This window comes from Pinus tabuliformis, chromosome 4_1 (assembly GCF_031772625.1).
Source record: "Pinus tabuliformis cultivar Carrire ecotype Pingquan chromosome 4_1, CPIR1, whole genome shotgun sequence".
In the NCBI taxonomy this organism is placed as follows: Eukaryota; Viridiplantae; Streptophyta; class Pinopsida; order Pinales; family Pinaceae; genus Pinus; species Pinus tabuliformis.
The window spans coordinates 735,813,647-735,837,152 of NC_142303.1; the positions used below are offsets into that span (position 1 = coordinate 735,813,647).

Below are 23,506 nucleotides of genomic sequence, written 5' to 3' on the forward strand. Positions count from 1 at the left end.
TCACCCATGTGGGTGCAATGGATTATGAGTCTCATATCTTCCTCCTTCTTCTCCATTCTTGTAAATGGCATCCCCTCAAAACCCTTCAGCCCCTCCAGAGGAATTCGGCAAGGCGACCCTCTTTCCCCTTTCCTCTTTGTCTTAATGGCCGAAGGACTAAGAAGGCATATTAAATCTGCCCTTTCCTCCCATCAGCTCAAAGGCCTTTCCATCCATGGAACCCCAACCATAAACCATCAACAATTTGTTGATGATAATATGCTATTTGGATACCCCTCGGTTCAGGAAGCCTCCCTCTTCAAATCTCTTCTCAATGACTTCTCTGAAGCCTCAGGCACCAATGTTAACAATGCCAAATCTCATATCTACTTCTTTCACACAGCTCCTGTGGTGCAGCGGGCAATAGCTCGCATTCTGGGCTTCCCCATTGAATCTCTCCCCTCAAAATATCTTGGAGCCCCCCTCATTGACTCAGCCATCAAACATTCCACCTGGCGCACCTTAATTGAGAAGCTGGATTCTCGTTTAAATCTATGGACACATCGAACTCTTAACATTGCTAGTCGGGTGGTGCTCATAAAGGCTGTGCTTCAGGCTATGTCGCTCTATCTGTTTTCAATTCTTGCAGCGCCCAAATGGGTCATAAAAAGAATAAAGGATCTTCAACACAACTTCCTATGGGGGAGCATAGCTACCAATCGTAAATGGGCCCTGGTAAACTAGACAATTGTTTGTATGCAAAAATAAAAGGGAGGCATTGGATTGCGAGATCCCAATCAAAGTAACGCACTAATGTGTGCCAAACTCTGGTGGCAATGGCTATCCAACACTGATAAACCCTGGGCCTCAATCTGGAAAGCCAAATACGCAAATCACAGGCCTCAAAAGGAGCTTATAAGACTTATTCCCAATGCAAAAGGCTCCCTCATATGGAATGCGGCCATGCAACATTACATGTTCATACAACACCACAGTTTTTGGGAAGTCCGAAATGGTGAAACAGCACGCTTCTGGACTGACGCCTGGAACCAAATGCCAAAGCTCAGTAGCTCTCTCCACCCTCTTCCACCTTACATTAGGGAGGAGCAACAACGACAAACAGTCAGACAACACTGGACCCAGGAGAATGAGTAAGGATACAGGCAATGGATCCAAAGTGAAAGGATAATAAGGAATACGGATCACCCCTTCAGGGAGAGTCTGGAAAAGGAGCTCCAAAATCGACGTATATGACATTCAGCAGACAAAGACATTCTAAGATGGGGATACAGGCCAAAAGGAACCTTCACAACTTCTGAAGCTTACAAATTAATCAACACCAATCCGAATCCCGTTGATCTCCTCTGGGGAAAAATTTGGGATTCAGGCATCTGGCCGAAAGTTTCTCTTTTTCTTTGGCTGGTGGGACGTCAGAAAATCCTAACATGGGATAGGCTAAGGAAACGGAATTATCGTGGCCCCTCGTTGTGTGTCAATTGTAGAACCCAGGAGGAAACCCTTCAGCATTTGTTTGACTCCTACGCAATGGCCAATCAGTTATGGGAGAAGGTAAGCTTCAGATGTTAGAAAAGATGTAGAGTGGCAGAGGACATCATAAATACTCTGCGTCTATGGCAAAAGCAACCTTTCAAGAGTGGAATTCTTAACCATATGTGGAAAATAATTCCAGGTTTGCTAGTTTGGGGAATTTGGAAAGAAAGGAACAAACGTATATTTAAAGATCAAAGCTCTTCTTTAGAGAATATATGGAACAGATTCTGCACAAACCTCAAAGAAACACTGATGATACATACATGGACAAAGGAGGACCTCCCCTCACTCGACAATGAGCGAGCCAGTTGGGAAAATTGGAATATGCAACTCCCTAATGCTTCTCTTAACAATGCCCCTAGAACCTTCAATTCACACAAAGATTCTTAGACAGCTCCTCCAGAGCACACATTCAAGCTCAATTTTTATGGGGCCTCAAAGGGCAACCCCGGGAGGGCAAGCTATGGTGGAATATTCAGGAATCATGCAGGAAAGTCTCAACGGATTTACTTTGGAAATATTGGCTGGGACACCAACAACTCGACGGAAATCGAAGGCTTATGGCAAGGTCTCCTCTTAGCAAGAACACACAACTACTATCCTTTGGAGGTAGAGGGAGACTCTCTGCTCCTTATCAATATGGTCAAACAACTCCTCAATGGCTCTCATGCAAGCAAGATAGCAACAAGCTGGAGATTGGAGGCCAGATTAGAAGCTATAGAACTTGAGCTTCTTAACAACAGAGAAATAATCTTCAGTCACGTCAAGAGGGATGGCAACAAAGTCGCCGACATCCTAGCCAATGTGGGGGTAGATAGCAATCACGCCTTTCTCACAGGATCATTAAACATAATTCCAAACAATGATAAAACACAAGAATGTAATCAGTTGGTTCAAGAAGAAGCCACACCCCCGGATGCGGGTGACCTGTAGCGCAATACCCACGATGGGATGGAGGAGGGCGGAGCATGGCTGGCACATGTCCAGCATGCGCGCCGGACATAACTTCAGGTGGGCGGCCATAAATGCAAGGTTGATTAATAATACGGGAGCTCAGATGTTCAGCATTGGAATTACAACACTGTCCATTCGCGCCTGCTCAGGAGAATATCGGTCTGCAGCGAACTTAATTTCCATAGTAATGGCGGGTGAGGATCGAGGGAAGGGCACCTGCGTTTTAAGTGACCTCAATGCCAGTAATCTGCATCTGTGTTTCATTCAGTTCGGCAAGATTCAGAGCTGTGAGAAAGAATGGGTCTGGGGAAGGTCTGATGTCGGAGGCTGGTTTCGATTTGAGCTTGAGGCTACGCTCTGGCAGTGTAACTCTCTCATAGAGTCAAGCAATAGCCCCTGTGTCACTACTGGTCAAGGCAGCTCGGCTTTTGGAAACTTTCTTGCTGCTGTTTGTGTTCATCATTGCGTGATGCCGAGACCACGCCAGTGTATGCTGAGTCGCAGAGGCTCTGGAAGAGGAACCCCCTCACGGCCCCCTGCTGATTCAGGTTCCTTGGGGATTCCTTCTCATCATCGGGGAATAGAGCGCATTCTGACCCCTAGCAAGTTCCTGGACCCAAATTCTCCAGACTATGCCAATTCGTCTTCATTTGGTTCAGCCACTTTCTCGTTCAACTGCTCTCTAACGCGCCCTCGAATAATGGCTCATGTCTTTGTTCTCTTCATCGAGGAAGCTCAGCACGAGGGAGAATCCAGCACTCCAATTCCTCATTCTGAGGAGGTCCATAATCCCAGCTCTCCAAAGCCCACCTCAGAAATGCAAAAGGAGCAGCCCCAGCCAGCCAGCGCCATCAGCTCCATGATGGAGGCCCATGTGCAGCCAGACATGCAGGAACCGGAAATGGGTTGGTGTAGGATCGTAGAGGAGGAGCTCGATGAGTAATCCAGGCTCCAGCTCTCACCTTTTTTTCTGGTTATATATGGTTCTGTCTGTCAATCTTTCTTCATGTTTTCTGTACTGTTTTCTACTGTCTAGTGTCTGATGTGGCGATGTTACTTGTGTCTGTATACCCTTCACAGGGAATGTCTAGTGTCGGTTATGTGTATCACTCTGTCGCCCCTACGCGGGAAGTAAGGTTCAATCTCTCTGTTTCTGAATCTGTCATGAACAAACGGCCTAATCCACAGGCTTGATGGCTCTCTGTTATCCAAGGATGTAATTACTCTCTTTTTTGTATATAATAGATTAAATTTACTTAGCAAAAAAAATAAATAAATAGTATATATAACAAATATTATTTATTTATCTAAATTAAAGAAAAATTGTTAAAATAAGACATAAAATGGTTATATAAAAAAAATTATCATATATATATATGATATGATATGATGTAATTAAGTGTAAATATATAAATATAAAAGTAATGATATAATTAAGGGTAAATTTATATCAAATATAGGAAAATTTTGAGAAAATAAATTTGACGTTTCATATATATTCAAATATATGTTAAAAGTGTAATGTACAACATGATTTCCCAAAATGAAGAGTTTAAATAAGCTTGATTTTAAAAAGACAATTTTTAGGTATCTATTTTCCTTAAAAAAACAATATCATCAAGTTTCTTCTCCTTATGACCAAGCGACCAAGCCCACTCAAAAGGAAATGAAAGACAAAAATCTAAGCCAAAAATCATATTTAGATGTTTAATACTTGATAATTTTTTTCAAGCACGACTTCAAAATTACTCTTAACTATTTTAAATCATTTTTTAATAAAGTCATTTAAAGTTCTAAGAAAAAAAAAGTAAACAACTAGTTTTCATATAAAAAGAACGTGACTCGTGTGACTTGAAATTTGTAAATGCAAAATAGTTTCCAAATAAATAAGGACTTAACTCATTCAATGAAAATAGTACTATATCTATAGAAAAATGTTTAAAATTTAAATAAAATATATAAGAATGAGATATCAGATTTAGATAAAATATTAAAAAATGAGATACAATTTTAGAATAAAATATTTAAGCCTTCATCTATTAGGCAGGAAACGACATCTAGATGTTCTTAATAAAACCCAAAATTAAAACAAGGGAGCCACTGCTGTGGCGGTAGTCCCTGCCGGGGTCTGCCACAACAACAATACAACCGCTCGAGAATAAGCAAGTATACGCTGATGGAGCTAGATTGCTAAAGGCCTCTTGAACATGAAAATCATTTCCCAGAGTTTATAAAAACACAACTCTCTTGATGTTCAAGTTAATTAAAAATACCAACTGCAAGTAGAGTGAGAAGGGCTTGCATGCAAAAAGGGAAGCTAGACCTGAAAATGAGAAAGCAACACATAATGCAAGCCCAGTGAGAAAGACCGGCATGCAAGAAGGGAAACTAGGCCTGAAAACGAGAAAGCTACACAGACTGTAGGAAATAAGGAAGCGAGATTTAATAAGTTTACAGTAAACTTCATGAAATTGATGGAGAAACTCGAGGCCAATCGTTGCAGCTCTCCTTTGCTCGCTCTCAAAGCCTCAAGTTGCAGCAACAATGTCTCCTTTGCTGGCTGCCAAAGCCAAAGTTCGAGCAACAATGTCTTGAAAGGTGAAAATCAGTGCACTGCTCTGTTGTAGCGGTAGCCCCTGCCGGAGAGAGTTTTAATGGCCTTTCGCTGCTGCCGTCCTTCATTAACCATTCTTGCATCCCGAACTCTTGCAAGCGGTTTGTAGGAAGCACCATGTTTATTCATGCCTCCTTCCCTTCCTACAGGGCCAAGGAAGGTGCAAGTACTAGGGTTTCAAGTGCAAGTGCCAGAGATGCATTCTAGAGCACTCTCTGAGGACATCTCTGAAGCCTATAATTACTGCATGGCAGGTGCAAGTACTGGGGTTTCAAGTGCAAGTACCAGAGATGCGTTCTGGAGAACTCTCTGAGGACATCTCTGAGGCCTATAATTACTGCATGGTTTGACCAAATGCATCACCAAGCAGAGGAGGAATTGATGGCTACAAGGTCTGGCTTCAACAGAGCCATATCTGGAAGCCCACAAACATTTTATGTTCATTTGCAAAATTAGTCTGGGTGCAGGCTCTCTGAGGTGTCGAAGCACTGACTTTGATGCCGCGGTGGTTGTAGACTCGGGAATTATGCCATGATTTGAAGATGCTTAAGTTTTTTGTAAATTTTTATGGGAAATATCTTGTGAGTTGGTTGCATTATTAGATTATATGAAACGATTTACGGATACACTGCTTGTTATATAAACAGGTCACTGCGTTGCGGACGACATACCTGCCAAATGATATCGGTTGCATGTAAAAACATAGTTGACCTAAAAATAAAACATAGGATAATAATCTTCAAAAATTTATATAATGAGTTTAAAGCTCTAACTAAAACATAGGATATGATCTTCAAAAGTTTAATCACTTTAAAGCTAAAAACACAAGCTGGCCCTAAAGTAAAATATAGGATATGATCTTCGGAAATTTATGTAATGACTTTAAAGCTCAAGCTAAAGCATAGGATATGATCTTCTAAAATTTAATGAGTTTAAAGATGGAACTTAGGTTAATGGGGTAAAATTAATGCGCTAATCAGGTAATCTAAAACTAAGTTACGATAAGGGGTCCATTCTTCTTTCCCAATCAAATAGCTAGGAAACTTTGGTTAAACATTATCATCCCTAGCTGCGATGCTCAGCCACAAAGAAACTTTGGTTAAATGGGTGATATAAAAAGCAAGTCAACAGAATTAATATGCGGTCAACGACATACCGATCACTATATAACAAATGTAGCTCCCAAAACTTTATTTCTTGGATCAGAAATAGTCATCTCATGAAAATTACAGAGTCCAATTTGGGTATAAAAGCCTTAGATATCCATTAACCATCTTATTATTGATGTTTGGTGTCTGAGTTTACGAGATCTCGTTTGAATAACGAACGATCCTTTAAACATGATTTTGGGAGAAACACTAGCTGATGAAATTGATTCAAGCATTGATCCTAATCCATGGGGTAGGAGTTAAAGGCACTGGAAATGGAGGTTTCGCTGAGTTGGATGAATTTTTCTCGTTGAACAAGAACTACAATTACACAGAGATTTACAACAGTTTATTGGCCCACCAATTAACTCCTACGGACGACTCAATGAAAACCATATTTCAACATTCATGATAATATAATAAAAAAGGAAAATGTAAATGACATTTGCACGGAAGTTGTGACATGTGTTGGCACCGCCATTCACTATTTTCTATTTTCCATGTAATTTTTACAAGTTGTTATGACCAGAAACCGGGTGGCATCCTCAAGAGCTCGCATTTGTAAGTGGCAATCGACTCTAATTCCCATGATTGAATCAAACTGTCAAACCATTTGCATATTCCCAGACATCGCATTTGTACGTGGCATTCGGCTTTAATTCGCATAACAGAATCAAACTTCGAAACCATTTGCATATTGATTTGGTTTTTTTCCTGATTTCTAGAGTTGCTCAGGCTGTATTTTATCCATAGAGATTTCCTCTGACTGCATTTTGGCCATGCAAAATTAGGCGTATAATCTTAACCACGATTTCTTGGGTGTTGGGCAGACAACTAGCAGATGAAAGATGACAACCAATAGACCAGGAAGCAGACCACACCTAGCTAGAACCTAGCTTTCTCCATCGAACCCTTGATCCCGCTAGGCGGTGATGTGAAACTAGGGTTGTTGGTGGGTGAATAAGTTTCGTTTTTCAGGCGTGCACGAGGGGTCTCGTTTCAGAGTGAAGTGGAGAGCGGCATGATTTAGAGGCAGATAGGTGATGGTGGGTTTGAATCAACAGTGCCTATTTGAAGATCAGTTTCACTGTTGACAAGGATCCTGGTATCATTTGGGATTGCAGGGAATGCAGTGTCTTATGTTAATGCTGCCTTCTTGGCTTGAATTTCGTTCAATAAGCCTGGGGTAACCGCCCTTGGATTCACAGTGAGGCACCTGTAAGCCATGTAGAGATTGTAAGTGACAAAAGTAATGTGGACCCCACATGAAGGCCCCGCGCCTTACTATTCAGTTCCCCAAAAAAACCATGCAAGATATGGAGGATGCCACGTGACTACGTGACTACTTGGAGTCTCTCGATTTTGAGCTTGATTACCTCGGAGGTAAGGAAAATATCCATTACAGAGCTTCGATCTTAATTATATTTGTTAGCCTCTTGCATGCAAGTCTCATTTTTTTTACCGTTCCACGGAGCTAGGGTTAATTGCAGGGGCGACATTGGTGCTGGTGATAGTCCTGCTATACTGTTTCTTCAAGAAGAAGGCTCTGGCAAACGAAAGGAGGAGAAGCCGAAAGAAACTCCTCTCGGCCAACGGTGGATCCTTCAGAATCCCAATTTTCACATACAAGGAGCTGGAGAAGGCCACAAAGGGCTTCTCCGAAGAAGAAAGATTGGGAAATGGTGCGTTTGGAATGATCTATGCCGAGAAACTCAAAGGCGACTGTCCCCTGACCGTAAAAAAGATCAGACATATCGACACCCAAAAGGACATGTGGAAAGGTCCTTGGAAGACATGTGGAAAGGATCTTGGAAGGACATTCACGCTTAATTCAATTTTCTTCATTTGTGATAACAGTGAAATAGAGTTACCAATGTATTTGGTGGTGAAATCCATCTCTCTGTCGATACTCACCTCTCGACGCTCCTCAGTTTTCACTTCTAGTGACCAAATTCAATTTCTCCATTAGTAAAGTATTTTTCTTATACTCCCTATAGAATTACTTTACCTATGTCTGTTTATTCTCAATATGATTATTTAGTGAGATTAATCGCGCATATTAAAAATGTAGTTCTTTCTACTTATACAGAAATGGTTTGGAAAGGAGCATTGCCATCGCGAGGGAGTCAGTGCCATTCATTCTGTGAAAAATGGTATTTCACTCATTTTGTTTTATCATTTTATCCAAAATGACTACATAACCGTGGCTTTGGAAAGAAAACTAATAGATGGTATGGCTAATTAAAAGCTTTAAACCCAACGATTATATACTAGGTCTACTCAATTGGCAGGAAATCAACTTAGAAAAAAATAAAATAATACAGAGCATGACTGTTAATTTACTAGACCTTCATTTAATAATTGGAAACTTTTGCCTTTAGGCCCATAAAGTATAAAAATATAACATGCAGAAATACAGAACCCACCTTGTTTCTGAAAACTAAAAAACATAAAAATAAATAAAGAAATATCGTTGAGGCTAGAGAACATGCCTCTCAATTACGCCACTTGTACCATCCCCTCAGTAAATAGAATGTGACAATGGCCATCAACTGTTTGGCTTCTTTGTGGTCTGCTATTTATTCTTTGCAAATAATAAATTAGTGATTTTGCAACAGGTGCAACATTTTAGACATAACAACTTCCCCTTAGAAGCTGATTTAAGATCTTACCCAGTTAGTTGAAACCTTTGGTTGCAGGTAACTATGCGTGGAGTAAGCATCTCAAGATCGAGGCGCTTGATGTTCAATTTAATTAAAAATACCAACTGCAAGTAGAGTGAGAAAGGCTTGCATGCAAAAAGGGAAGCCAGACCTGAAAACAAGAAAGCAACACAGAATGCAAGCCCAGTGAGAAAGACCGGCATGCAAGAAGGGAAACTAGACCTGAAAACGAGAAAGCTACACAGACTGTAGGAAATAAGGAAGCGAGATTTAATAAGTTTACAGTAAACATCATGAAATTGATGGAGAAACTCGAGGCCAATCGTTGCAGCTCTCCTTTGCTGGCTCTCAAAGCCTCAAGTTACAGCAACAATGTCTCCTTTGCTGGCTGTCAAAGCCAAAGTTCGAGCAACAATGTCTTGAAAGGTGAAAATCAGCGCACAGCTCTCTCGGGTATGCACCGGCTAAGGATGGTGTCATTTAACAATACTAATGTTGCATGCATGCAAAAGGACATGTGGAAAGGTCCTTGGAAGACATGTGGAAAAGGACATGTGGAAGGAAATTCGCTACAGTAACATTGGATGTATGCCCTTCTAAAAACGTTTTGGATATAGAAAAAACTTTGCACAATAAAACTGTTTGGATATGGAAAAAGATTTGCATGATAAAAGACTTTGCCACAATCGGACTTTGGTTAAAATAAAATAACATAGGACTTTGGTTAAAACAATGTTGGGTGAACCTTCCTGCATCGAGGTGTTTTTGCATCGAACAACGTGAAGGCTGTAATAAGAGGTCAATTGTTTTCCGAAACAAAAACATTGCTTAAAATTTTGCGGAATGAAATTAGGTCCCGTAAACTTAGGTTAAAATGCAAAAACACTGAAAAAAATCGGTCAAACTATAAACTAATGCTCGGTCAACGAGCGAGCGATCACTAATAGTCCCAGGCAGGGACTAATAACATTTGATCATGTTATCTTTGTTTCCACATTTTACACTATCCCAATCCTCACCCTATGGTTATATTAAAAGGAAGTTTGGCACTCAAGCACAATAATGGCTATAATGACTTAATCTTACTCCAGTGTCATATGGCTATAATGACTTAATCTTATTCCAGTGTCATACGCCTGTAGTATAGGAAGATACAGGCAAAATGAAAGAAAATACGATCACCAATTCTTATATCTAGATTTTTGGTGTTTGGAATCGATTTGTAAGAATCATAGTGCTGATGGTCTAAAATATTTGTATTAACCTGTCTAACCAATCACTATTTACTAATTTTTCACATAAAATGCACTTCTTCCAAATTTTGAGATTGGTAATAATCATTTCCATGTTGACAACCAACCAACCAAAAAATCAAATTGTCTTAATTCCCAACTATCTTCTTTTAAAATATGTCTTTTGATTAGTATTTAATTTCAATTTTCCAATTAAATTAAGCCATTTATTATATTATAATTAAAAATGATAATTTCTTAATCCATTTGGAAATCTATTTATTTTCTTTTATTTTCCAAAAAAAATAAAAATAATCCATATACCCTTTTATTTGTTGGTGTAACATGGGCCCCTTTTGTAACATACCCCCTGGGCACCATGCCACTAACTGCCTACTATGCTTTACTTATCCACAATGTGGACCCTTAGTTTCCCTTAATAGACTTATTTATTACAGCAGGAATGAACCCTTCAACATTTCTACGTGTTTACATTACAAGTCGGAGGAGAGAATCAATATTTGCATTAAACATGATTAGTAATTTGATGACTTCATACAAGCATTAATGGAATCATTAACATAAATACATTGTAGCTAGCATTTCCATATATTATTGTCATAATCCTATGGCATAGTTGAAAGAATAATGCCATATATCTTTTGTAGTATGAGCCCCAATAGATGTACTTCACTCCATAATGCATATTGCATAGAATAGATAACTTGAACCTTAGGCTATACAATTTGAAGCATTAAAAGATAATTAAATATATGTCTTATCTCATGCATATTTATTCACCATCTTAAGAACCGAGATAACACATAAGTTTAAATTGGTGATAACAGTTATTGCATAAAACCCACATATTATGTTCCTTCACTGAATTTAACTTGGATTACAGTTATGTGCCATAATTGTCACATGCATACATATATAATCATCTTTTAACTACCATTAACACAGGCAATCCACTCATGGATAAAGGTCACATGAAATTCATTCAATCATCTCATAGGCAAGAGAACTCAAGCAATTTATCTCACATGCTAAATGAATTTACAATATAGAGGGTAAGGAACCAACATATGTAATATCCCATGCAAACTGGACTATATGAAAGAATGTCACTTGGAAAACTAAGCACAGCCACTGAGTCTAGAACTGATTCTTCCAGTTCACCCTCGAGCCGAGGTTCTTTCCATTGATCAACTGCCTACTATTGATCTCTCCAATGGGTAATTAATACCCTCTTTCATGATATAGTTTCCATTGTTGTCTCACTTTTATGGATCCTTTTTATCCATTTTCCTAAGCTTTTCTTAGATAAGCTCGCATTTCTCTCCTGCGAGACTTTCCTCATTAAAGCTTGCCTTTCTCTGCCGCAAAGATTTTATTTTTTTCTCAATGGATATTTATCTCCAATCCATCCAACTTATCTAGAATTGAATCTAAAATATTTATCATCAAAGAATTATCCTTTCCCATTCACCAATGCGATTTTTCAAGAATATCATCTCTTGTTGTCTCACATTTCCAACTGATTAATTAATTAATTAATTTCATAAAGTATTTACTTTTCATATTACATATCAGACCTAGCTTTTCTCAGCTTAGGTTTGTAAAGTTTTACACACAAGGGAGGGGTGTTACATAGTCCCCTCCTTAAATTTACACCATCCTCGATGTTTTACTACATCTTATACTGTAGTTCCTCATTCACAGGTAGATGTTTATGAACTTATAAGCTCCCATGGTTTGGCCATTTAATACAGATCTTCCAATAGACATATATCGGTTACAAATGAGTTCACCCATCATATATCCTTCCCTTTCTACTTGTAACATTGGTTTCAATAAATTTTGTGAGAGCTTTTAGATGCAGAAACTCAACTATGTTTAACACAATTAATATCATAATTTGATATACAATACTATTAATTGAATGACTATGGCTTATATGGCCTGTCCTTTATTGTGGTTGAAGAAATGCATGTTCTTCCCCTGTGCTCTTCCAAGCCTTTGTGTTCTTGCCGAACACTTTCTCCTTGCAATTTTCCTGCATACAACAAGTCAAACTAGCACATTTGACTAATGTCATATCAAGTTAGCTGAACATAACAATTGAAATCATATGTACCTTTCAATCATAGATCACCTATAATCCACATAGATCATACTCATAATCATATGCATACAAAATTGAAATACAACACTAATACTTATCCTTGAATCACTTTCTTTGCTTTCTACTTTTGTATGCACTCCTGGTTGGTTGCCATACCAGACAATCACCTAGTGTCTTAATGCATACTTGCACACAGTGTGGATTACACACCCTAGGCTATGCATGTCCTATATTATCCTGCAATCCATGTATCCATACCGATACTATATGTACCGCTTGTACACAGTACCATCTGTACAATTTGTATAGCATACCAATGTCCATAGCATTGCCTACATAACATATACTTTATCCAAATGTTTCTAACCATGTTAGTATTATGCCAAAAAATCCTTCACTTATTTATATTACCTTTAGGTAAATGGAACAAACCATGCTTAGTTTATTGATAGGAGGATAAGGAATTTCATGGACCTGTTCAACTTCTGCAACCAGTGAAATTTTTTTGTCAAATTATTCAAGTGCTTTTATTTAGAAATTCATTTTCTTGTGTCATGTGGTTGTCGTACAATGTCAGCAAAATAGTATCGTAAGAGTAATCATGTATACTATTACTTTATCATATCCATAACTTTGAGTTTCAGGATTAAATTTGTCACCTGGACAAGGTTTTAACAACAACGAAATATTACTTCCACATAATCATAAAGCAGACTATTGACTATGATACTTAACTTTATCTTTAACCAAGAAAATGATCATTGGTACTTAAAAGTACTCCATACTTAACTAATAATGTCATATGCTCTTTCACACCTCCTTTAACATCTTTTTGGCCCTGAATAATTCAGTGTATGTATAAACTCATTTCACCTTCATGAGTTATAAATAAAATTCATAATGTTTGCGTTTCACACCCTTGAAGTTTTTCTAGACATTATGTCTACCAAGGCGTGATCCTAGGATATTTACATTTTAACCCCTTCTTTTAACATTAATTCACCCAAGAATAGTTATCAATTTTATTAACATGAATTCCACCATAATTCTCATGTTGTCCTATTCAACCCAAACAACATTATCAATGCAATTTGACATGTAAAATTCCCAATATTTCTTGGTATGGAATAGTGGTACAAAATATGTATTCCCACTCGTAAGATTGTGACTTAAGTTATTACATTACTAGGTCCCCATATCCTTGCACAACAACCTCGACTACCAGTGCCACATAACCATCCCTATGGTTGAATCATCCTTGCTGCTATTGGTTATCCATGGATCTTTCTGGATGCATGCATTATGTTATTACTAGCACAAGATCATAAGTTGTATTTATGCAAAAACATTTTGGATTTATCAAGATTTTTCTTATTAATTCAGAACATTATGTCTTGAATCTAGAGTACCATTCTTATTATTCATCAAGTTTCTCTGAATTGTTCTAATGCATCAAGCACCATCATGTCCAATCCACAAGTATACTTTACTCAGCTAAGTAGAAACCCCTTCACCATTATTCCCTTATCACTTTCTTCAAAAGGTATCATTGTAATATTTTCAATTATCGTACTCAGAGAAACTTTCTAAAAGGTTCACTTCTGTGATATATTAACAGAACTCCATCTGTATCTAGATGGCTATGTTCATTAAGGTACACCTAAAGTTGCAAGGTTTCTCACATCAAAATTTGAGTGAGTTGTGGAAAGGTGCTCTTAATCTTAATATTTTATTTCTACTTATTAGACAAGAAGCGCCAGGAGTTTCTTTTACATTCCCATTATGTATTTATACTGGAGGTACTTTTGGTTCAGTCCCCTTGATCTTCTTATTAAAATCTTACCATTATTAATGCATGATGTTGTATTACATTTATTATACTCTTCCCAATCTCGTCCCTAGTTTGGGCTAGATTGGAATGTACTTTATGCCTCTTTCATATCTCAGTTATGATATTGCTTTACTCAACAAGAAACTGTAGGTTCCAATTTATGAACATTTACTTAGCTATGCATAATAACTTGGTAAAGTTTTGTTCCCTCAATTAAAGGGTATTTGGAACATTTTCTTATTAAGATGATTCATCCATTGGAAAACCATATCCAAAGTGCATTACATCATTAGCTGCATGTGCACCCATCAACACAACAATATTAAATTCAAATACAACTTTAAGATACCTAGTCTCATATTACATACAGAGACCTATCTTTCATATCTCATCATTTCTTAGGATCTTCTAAGCATAACTTTATTTCATTAAATTATGTCCTTACTTAGAAAACATACAACTCATAATTTGATTTTTGATATGGGTAGAGAATAAGGTGATGACCATATTACTAAATTACCTCAATTAGTTTGTATTTTATTAAACTATGACCTTGCATAGCAATCGTGCAACTCAAAATATAAAAATATAATTTTAAATATGAGTAAAATGATATGATGACCATATCACTACAATCCATCAAATAACCCTACTTTAAAATTCACTTATTCCCCACCATCATTTATTCAACTCTTCCACGTCCATTATCCTTTCTAGAGCGGGTGATAATCTTTACTCCTCTTATGTCGAGGTGTTTAGAATTTGACCCTATTCTAATTTCGAGGATATAATAACTAATTAACACAAGTGCATGTAATTTCTAATACTCAATAAGTAGGCACCTCAAATTAACAATTTATGATTGATCCTCTTTTACTTATTGAAATAATCAATTTTATTTTTTTTCTTTGTATTTCTCTTTCCCCTTACAATTAAACATGGCAGAAATTTGATTTGTTCCTATATAGTTTTCCAGGAGTCTCTCTTCCCCCTTGCAATATAGCTATCCAAAAACTTGAATATTTATCATAAGTGTAATGATTAAGTTTCATTTTTCTCATTTATATAGATACTCAGTTAGAAAATTATTTAATGACTTATAAAAAAAATGGTTTAATATCTGACTTTTATTGTATCTAACAAGAGTCAAATACACCACATATTATGATTCTTTAACATACATTATAAATTTCATAGCCTCATACCAATCATCAATCCTATTTGCAATGCAATCTCATTTCTCTTTTCACTGTGGAAATGAATAACTATATCACTTTTGAAGGCATCATTAGATGATTTTTAAGGTTTTTTTTTTATTTTTTTTTATCCAGCATAATTATCAATTTTGGCATGTCACAAGGCATCATACATGGAGGCATGCAGGTTAGAGGATTTCATGTAGTGAAACTTTAGCTTCAACAAGAGAAATCAAGTTGATATCTGGCATGTCACAAGGCATCATACATGGAGGCATGCAGGTTAGAGGATTTCATGTAGTGAAACTTTAGCTTCAACAAGAGAAATCAAGTTGATATCTTCGAAAAAATTAAGGTTAGAAGTTTCTAAAAATAACCAGTGATCAATTGAGTTGTTGTTTAGTAGCAAAGACAACAATATCTACCTATCGAAGTTATATTCCTCGAGAGACGTAGAGATGTGGCTTGGCCCAGGTGCATGTATTCGGTGAATCTAATAAGATAGTACCCTATTACTGATAGATTTAACTTGAGAGTTTTCCTAATTACTTTAAAACCCCAACCAAGATCTACTCCTTTGTAAGAAATTAAAACTAATGCACAGCGGAACTTACTTTCCATCTTCAAAGGCTCCTGGTCTTGACTTGAGTTATTGGCTCTTGAATCCTTCCAAGAACTTGCAATCCTTTTCTCTGGCTATCCTAAATGACAGAGTATCCAGTCTTCAATGGAGCAGACAATCTTTCTGAGATGATTGCAAGCCTTGGAGACTCAGCCCTTTTATAGCAGTGCAAAACCCCAATCCTAGGGCAGCTAAAATTTAGCTGAAACAAGTCTGTCAAGAAATCTGAAATTTCAAATTTTGAAATCAATCAATCAGATTCTGATTTCCTTATTCAGCTCAAATTTATTATTGCTATTTATTTTAATCAACTATAATCGGTCCATTAACAATTATAATTGATTAACATTATTCTACATGTATTTGTATCCAAATCCTTATTTTAAATACGTTTAATGCCATGACTTAATTAATCACATTATTTGGCATATAAATGTAATCTTGCTGACAGTATTTGACATTATAATCACAATGCACGTATGTCCAACTTAATATTTGTAATTAGACGTCTCTAAATCCAACAATCTCCCACATGGACAAGTGCAACCTTTTGATTATATATCCTTAACTTTATTGCATGCAACTTTTCTGTCTTTACTTGTCGTATTTCTTAAACAATTCCGTCCATCAATTATGCTAACAAAGGACTTAAGCGGCATTTGTCACATTTATTCGCAACTAAACTGACATAAATCACGCTGCCAACATGACTGAATGACATGAATCTGATTTGGACATATAGATTAGAAATTACACGCAAGTGTGATTAGACGTGCCTATTTCTAATTGAGTCACCTTTACTTTACTGTATGAGGCCAAAAATTTAAACTTTAAAGAAAGAAATAATGAAATTGAAACTGAATGCAACTTGTATATATCATCAAAAATTGTTTACAATTGCATTACATAGAACATCAAAAACAGAATTTAAAACATATTCAGACTCCCACATTTTTCTAATTATCCTAAACAGATATCACACCCATACAAGCAACATGTTGGTGAAACTTCTTGGGTGGTAATCCTTTAGTAAGAGGATCCGCAATCATGGAGTCTGTACCTATGTGTTTTATACATAATTCATTATTCTGCACTCTCTCTTTTACAACCAAAAACTTAATGTCAATGTACTTCGACTTTGACGAACTTCGGTTGTTGGTTGCGTATAACACTGCTGAATTGTTGTCACATAATAATTTGAGTGGTTTCTGAATAGAATCCACAATTTTCAGACTTGTGACGAAGTTCTTCAGCCATACGCCATGATTAGATGCTTCAAAACATGCAACAAATTCAACTGCCATAGTGGAGGAGGCTACCAATGACTGTTTAGCGCTCTTCCATGACACAACACCACCTGCCATCATAAAGATGTATCCTGATGTTGACTTCATGCTGTCGACACATCCTCCAAAATCAGAATCGGTATATCCAATGACCTCGAGTTGTTCCGATCTCCGATACGTGAGCATATAGTCCCTTGTTCTCTTTAGGTATCTCAACACTCGCTTGGCTGCCTTCCAGTGTTCCATACCTGGGTTACTTAAATATCTCCCTAGCATTCCGGTAATGAACGCAATATCCGGACGCGTGCATACTTGTGCATACATGATGCTACCCATGGCTGAGGCATAGGGAATATATTTCATGAGGTTTTTATCTAAGTCAGTTTGGGGACATTGTTTCAGACTAAACTTATCTCCTTTTGATATAGGGGTATCTCCTGGTTTGCTGTTTTGCATGCCAAATCTTGTTAGAATCTTATCGATATAGTTCCTCTGGGATAACCTCAGAATACCTTGAGATCTATCTCTAAGTATTTCAATCCCTAGAACAAATGATGCATCACCAAGATCTTTCATTTCAAAGTTCTTAAATAAAAAATTCTTAGTTTGATGCAACATGTTCTTATCGTTACTGGCAAGCAATATGTCATCTACATATAAAACCAAGAAAATAAATTTACTCCCACAGAACTTAAGGTATATACATTCATCTACTATGTTAGACTCAAAACCAAATGAGCTAATAACTTGGTGAAACTTATAATACCATTTCCGAGATGCTTGTTTTAGCCCATAGATAGATTTCTTAAGTCTGCAAACCATAGACCCTGCATCACCTGATACAAAGTTTTCTGGCTACTTCATATAGATCGTTTCATCAATGTCACCATTGAGAAACGCCGTCTTTACATCCATCTGATGAAGTTCTAAATCATAATGTGCTACAAGCGCCAATATAATCCTTAAAGAGTCTTTCGATGAAACTGGAGAGAAAGTCTCTTTATAATCAATGCCTTCTTTCTGTGTGAAACCTTTCGCAACAAGACGTGCCTTGTATTTTTCAACATTGCCTTTAGAATCCCGCTTAGTCTTAAATATCCATTTGCAACCAACGGGTTTCTTGTCTTTAGGCAACGGAACGATATCCCAAACGTCATTGTCATACATAGATTTCATCTCTTCATTCATGGCATTAATCCACATTTGAGAGTTAGAGCTTTCCACAGCTTGTTTGATATTAACAGGATCATTTTCAAACATGCCAATGTCAAACTCATGTTCTTGAAGATATGCATAATCCTTTGATTGTGTAGATATTTTCTCTCTAGTAGATCTCCTAATTGGCACAGGCTCTAGATTTTCTTGAGGTTCATTTACAACTTGATCTTCAACAGGAGGAAGAACATCATTACCAACTTCTGAATCTCCCACGGGCCCTAGGCCATCAACATTTGTCATGTCAATGTGAGGGTTTGGGTTGGGTTCAGGTCCATTTGTGTTCTCTATTCCATGTTGAGTTTCTAACTGAGTTGTTTGGGATGATGAAGTTTGCACATTGTCAAAAGATGTATTTCTAAACGCAATCGGAATTTGAACAAAACTAGGACTTTGGTCCATAGTCTCATTCGCATTCGTCTCTTCTTCTTCAAAAATACTATCTTTTGTCATATCTCCCCCCACAAACTCATTATCCTCAAAAAATTTTGCACTTCCTGACTCGAAAACTATATGTTCTGTTGGATTATAGAATTTGAACCCCCTAGATTGTTCAGAATAGCCTATAAAGTAACAACTAACGGTTCTTTCGTCCAGTTTCTTTTTGCTTGGCTTATAAGGCCTAGCTTCACATGGACATCCCCAAACTCTCAAATGATTCAAGCTAGGCTTGCGCCCAACCCATAACTCGTAAGGGGTCTTGTTAGCTGCTTTAGTAGGCACTCTATTAAGTATGTATGCTGCAGTCTTTAAGGCTTCTCCCCACAAATTCTCAGGTAGAGTTGTACGAGCAATCATACTTCTCACCATGTCTTTAAGGGTGCGATTTCGTCGCTCAGCAACACCATTCATTGCAGGCGAACCTGGCAACGTATACTGAGGCACAATTCCGCATTCCTCTAAGTATTTTGCAAAGGGACCTTGACGCTGTTCTCCTGATCCATCATAACGACCGTAGTATTCACCACCACGATCAGAACGAATGGACTTTATACATTTGTTAAGTTGTAACTCAACTTCCGTTTTGAACTTTATGAACACGTCTAATGCTTCCGCCTTTTCTTTTATTAAGTAAATATGACCATATCTTGAATAATCATCTATGAATGTGATAAAGTAACGGTCACCATTTCTTGTAGCCTTTGGAAAAGGACCACATATATCCGTATGAATCAATTCTAAGACATCATTACACCTTTTTGCATCATACTTACGTTTATTAGTTTGTTTTCCCTTTATACAATTTACACAATCACTTAAGTTTGTAAAATCTAAAGGTTGGAGAATATCATTAGACACTAGACGTTCTATCCTTTTCATAGAGATATGTCCTAATCGCTTGTGCCATAATGTTGCAGATTTCTCGCAAGTTAATTTACGTTTTCTATTATCTATATGCAGTGCCTTTGAATGTGAAGTGTCTATATCTAAAAAATAAAGATTATCATAAGAAGACAGGATACCAGAAGCAAGAAGCTTAGAATCTTGACACAAACTGAAATTTCCATTACCAAATGAACATACATAACCATTTTTGTCCAAATAAGATATAGAAATTAGGTTCCTTCTGAAAGATGGAACCACTAAAGCATCAAAACTTAAATAAAATCCTGTCTTACATAACAATCTAAATTTTCCTATGCTTTCCACTTCTACTTTATTGCCATTTCCTACGTAAACGTAGCGCTCTGCCTCACTTGGCTTGCGATGGCTTAGGCAACCCTGCATCGACATACTGATGTTAGTCGTTGCACCTGAATCTATCCACCAAGTATATCTAGATACAGAACTTAAATTAACTTCAGAACAAACTAAAGCAAGAGACATACCTTTCTTTGCCAACCATGCATGATAGTTGGTGCAGAATTTCTTTGTATGTCCTGGCGCTTTGCAGAAAAAACAGTTCCTTTCTTCTGCTTTCGCAGAAGTATTTTCCTTCTTGCTTTTCTGCGCGGCATTGTTTGCAGCTACCTTGGTAGGTCCCTTTTCCTTGGCAGTAAACTTGCGCTTCTTGCCTTTACCCTTAGGATTAGATGTTACTACATGAGCACTTTCCCCCTTAGTCATTTTCTGTCTCTCTTCCTCCTGCACCAACTGAGCCTCAAACTCAGGTAGTGTCCACGTCTCTCTTTGACAATTATAAGTCATCTTGAATTGACTAAAGTTAGACGGGAGAGACAGAAAAATGAACTCAATGAGAACCTCATCAGAGATGTCATAGTTATGCCCTTTCAAGGCACGTTGCAGTCTTGTCATCTCAATAACATGCTCTCTAACCCCTTCTTTTCCCTTGTATTTTATTGTTGCCAACTTCACAAAGAGTGTACTTACATCAGTCTTTTTACTCTTTGTGAATTTTTCTTCAAGGGCCTTAAGGTATGCAATAGCGCCTGTCTCTGTATCAGGTATGATGCCTCGAAAAGTCTCATGGATCGTTTGCTTCATCACCATTATGCACATGCGATCTGAATGCTCCCATCTAGCAATATCAGCCTTCTCTTGAGGAGTTACCTCACTCTCTTTATTAGGCTTGGGGCGATCAAATCTCAGTGCTGTGTCCAATTGCATGATCCCTAAGACTAATTTCAGCTTTTCCTCCCACTGTTTGAAATTGTTCCCCATGAGGGGCTTAATCTGACTTAGACTTGTCATTATGTTTGGATCTGAAAAATTCAAGAACAAGGAAATAATTTAGATACGATGCGTCACGATTTGATCCTTAATCATAATTCTAAAATCTATCTAAAGGCATGTGTAAAACTATTTGCTCCATTAAAACTTTAGCCAAAAACACCATTCAGTAATGAAACACCTTTGGGTGCAATCATTACCTTCAGGCAACCCTTATGCACCAAACAACTTAGCAGGCGCCAACCCTCCTTTGGGAAAGCTAACACCCACGTCCATTGCCAGCACGTTACTTCAACTTGTCATGAGTCATCCTTGCAATCGTCTTACAGAGAGCGGTTCGTTTGCGAACATCAATGCTTGACTCATGCGAAAACAACACATGTATACCAAAAAACGTCTTTAGTTAGATTCCAAAATTATGTCTAAAACCTAATCTAGGACGTACCTATAGAATCTACTCGTCCTATATAGAATACAATATCTTATAACACTTTTAAATTTAATATGTCAACTATATTCATCAAAAATAATTATTAGGTTTTAGTAAAACTTTAGCAGTTTCTACAATGATTACCTTTTAGAAATGCTTCAATAATTTATTTAGAGAATACTAAATAATTTTATGGTTTCCATGATTAGCATCATTGTGATAAAATCCGAATTTAGTATTATATTAATAATTAACGTTAATACAAATTTTATGCCATAATTAGCATTATTGTGATAAAATCCGAATTTGGTATTATATCAGTAATTAACGTTAATACAAATTTTTATGCCATAATTGTGATCAATTTAGAATTCAGTATTATACCCTTTAATTGGTGTTAATACCAATTTTAAATAATATCTAAATCCTAATAATTAGCCTAAATATAGCATAGTAATTATAGTAATTATCCTATAAATGTGAAGTGATCACTGCATGAGTTATTTAAAAATATATATATATATATATATATATATATATATAATGCTAAAGGTTTTATATTTCTCATTGTGATTCGATTCATAAATTTAAACCGATAATTGCTTACGACCATAATATTTCTGATTATGTTTCGATTGATCATTTTGAAGATATAATTACATGAATTCTATGAACTATGAAAAGGCAGCTCAGTGCTTAAGGATCACGTGCATAATCCCAAACAGCTTTAGTGGATATCAAATAGAATAATCTTTAATTAAAACACGGCCGAGAATGATTCATCAAATTGGCTTAATATGCCTTTCTATTAAATTCAATTTTTTCCGCATAAAATTTATGTGCAATCTTTCAAATTTTTCTAATAAAATTTATATTTGCATTTTTTTTATGCTTTCTTTCGATTTCTCTAAATGTACAAATGGACCGATATTCTATCCAAAAATTTGTTTTAATGGAAATACAACAAATGATTCCTTACAAACCGCTAAAGTATTTTAGCTGCAATAAAATATCTCTGTGCAGAATGAGCTAAAAGAAAAGAAAAAACTTCCATATGTGGGTTGTTTGAAGTGGCATTAATTGGTTTACGAACTTAGCTTTGCAAGTACTAAAGCCCTTAACAACTAAAATGCGAGCTCTGGAAATGAGATCATGAAAGAAATTTAACTGGATACCGCCAAAAGAGATCTGGATGAGTTTCCATGAGACTGACGAAGGCAACGAAGTTTAATTCATGCAATAGAAATGGGGGTATCCATTAAAAATTACTGAGACTTAAAGTTAACCCGCATTCAGAGTTATTCTAACCTTACACATCAACCATCCAATACATTCACACAACCATCACAAAACGTTTAAGTGTTGGTTTTAAAGCGTTTTCATGCCTCTGTATTTCCCAGTCAGTGATCAAATAATGATCTATAATGACGTTCAACGAATTTCCATCGAAGTCCCCATTAATAAGTGGCCAGGGATGGTAAGGAGCCAATGCAGACTTAGATATTTGTTATAACCATTCAAACCCAAGAAAATGGAGTCCAAAAAAAAAGAATAGAGTTTGCAATTTTTCAAACACAAGACATTGCTTGCAAATAAAGAATAGCATTTCCTATCAACGCCATCTCCGATCAATGCCAAAAAAAAAATTCAAGAATTAAACAGAAAACCAGACGTGAGACAAAGAGAACACATAACTTCATTAACTTATTTGCTCAGTTACATCACTTATATAGGAAATATCTGCAACCAATTCCTAACCACACAAACTAATTCTGATCAACTGCTCATAACTAATTCTGTTCAACTGCTTCATAACTAAATCTATTTCTCATTATTTTCACATCCTCCCTTAATGGAGAAATGGATTCTCTACAATACCTAACTGACTTCTAAAAACTTCAAATTTGATTTTACCAAGGGGCTTAGTAAATATATCAGCCACATTATCCTTGGTGTTACAAAATATCAATCCAATTTCTTTTGACATAATTTTCTCACGTACAAAGTGGTACTGTAACTCAACGTG

At 36.8% G+C, this 23,506-nt stretch overlaps 1 protein-coding gene across 1 annotated transcript; it reads right to left on the minus strand.

Moving 5' to 3' along the window:
- Positions 1–20,009: 20,009 nt before the first annotated feature.
- Positions 20,010–21,464, minus strand: LOC149178250 (uncharacterized). Its single transcript, XM_089423578.1, has 2 exons — positions 20,249–21,464; positions 20,010–20,141 (listed from the first exon to the last, which is right to left on the minus strand). Exons 1-2 carry the CDS (start codon positions 21,069–21,071, stop codon positions 20,113–20,115), a joined length of 852 nt encoding a protein of 283 aa, XP_089279704.1. The 5' UTR covers positions 21,072–21,464; the 3' UTR covers positions 20,010–20,112.
- Between the last annotated feature and the right edge of the window lie 2,042 nt (positions 21,465–23,506).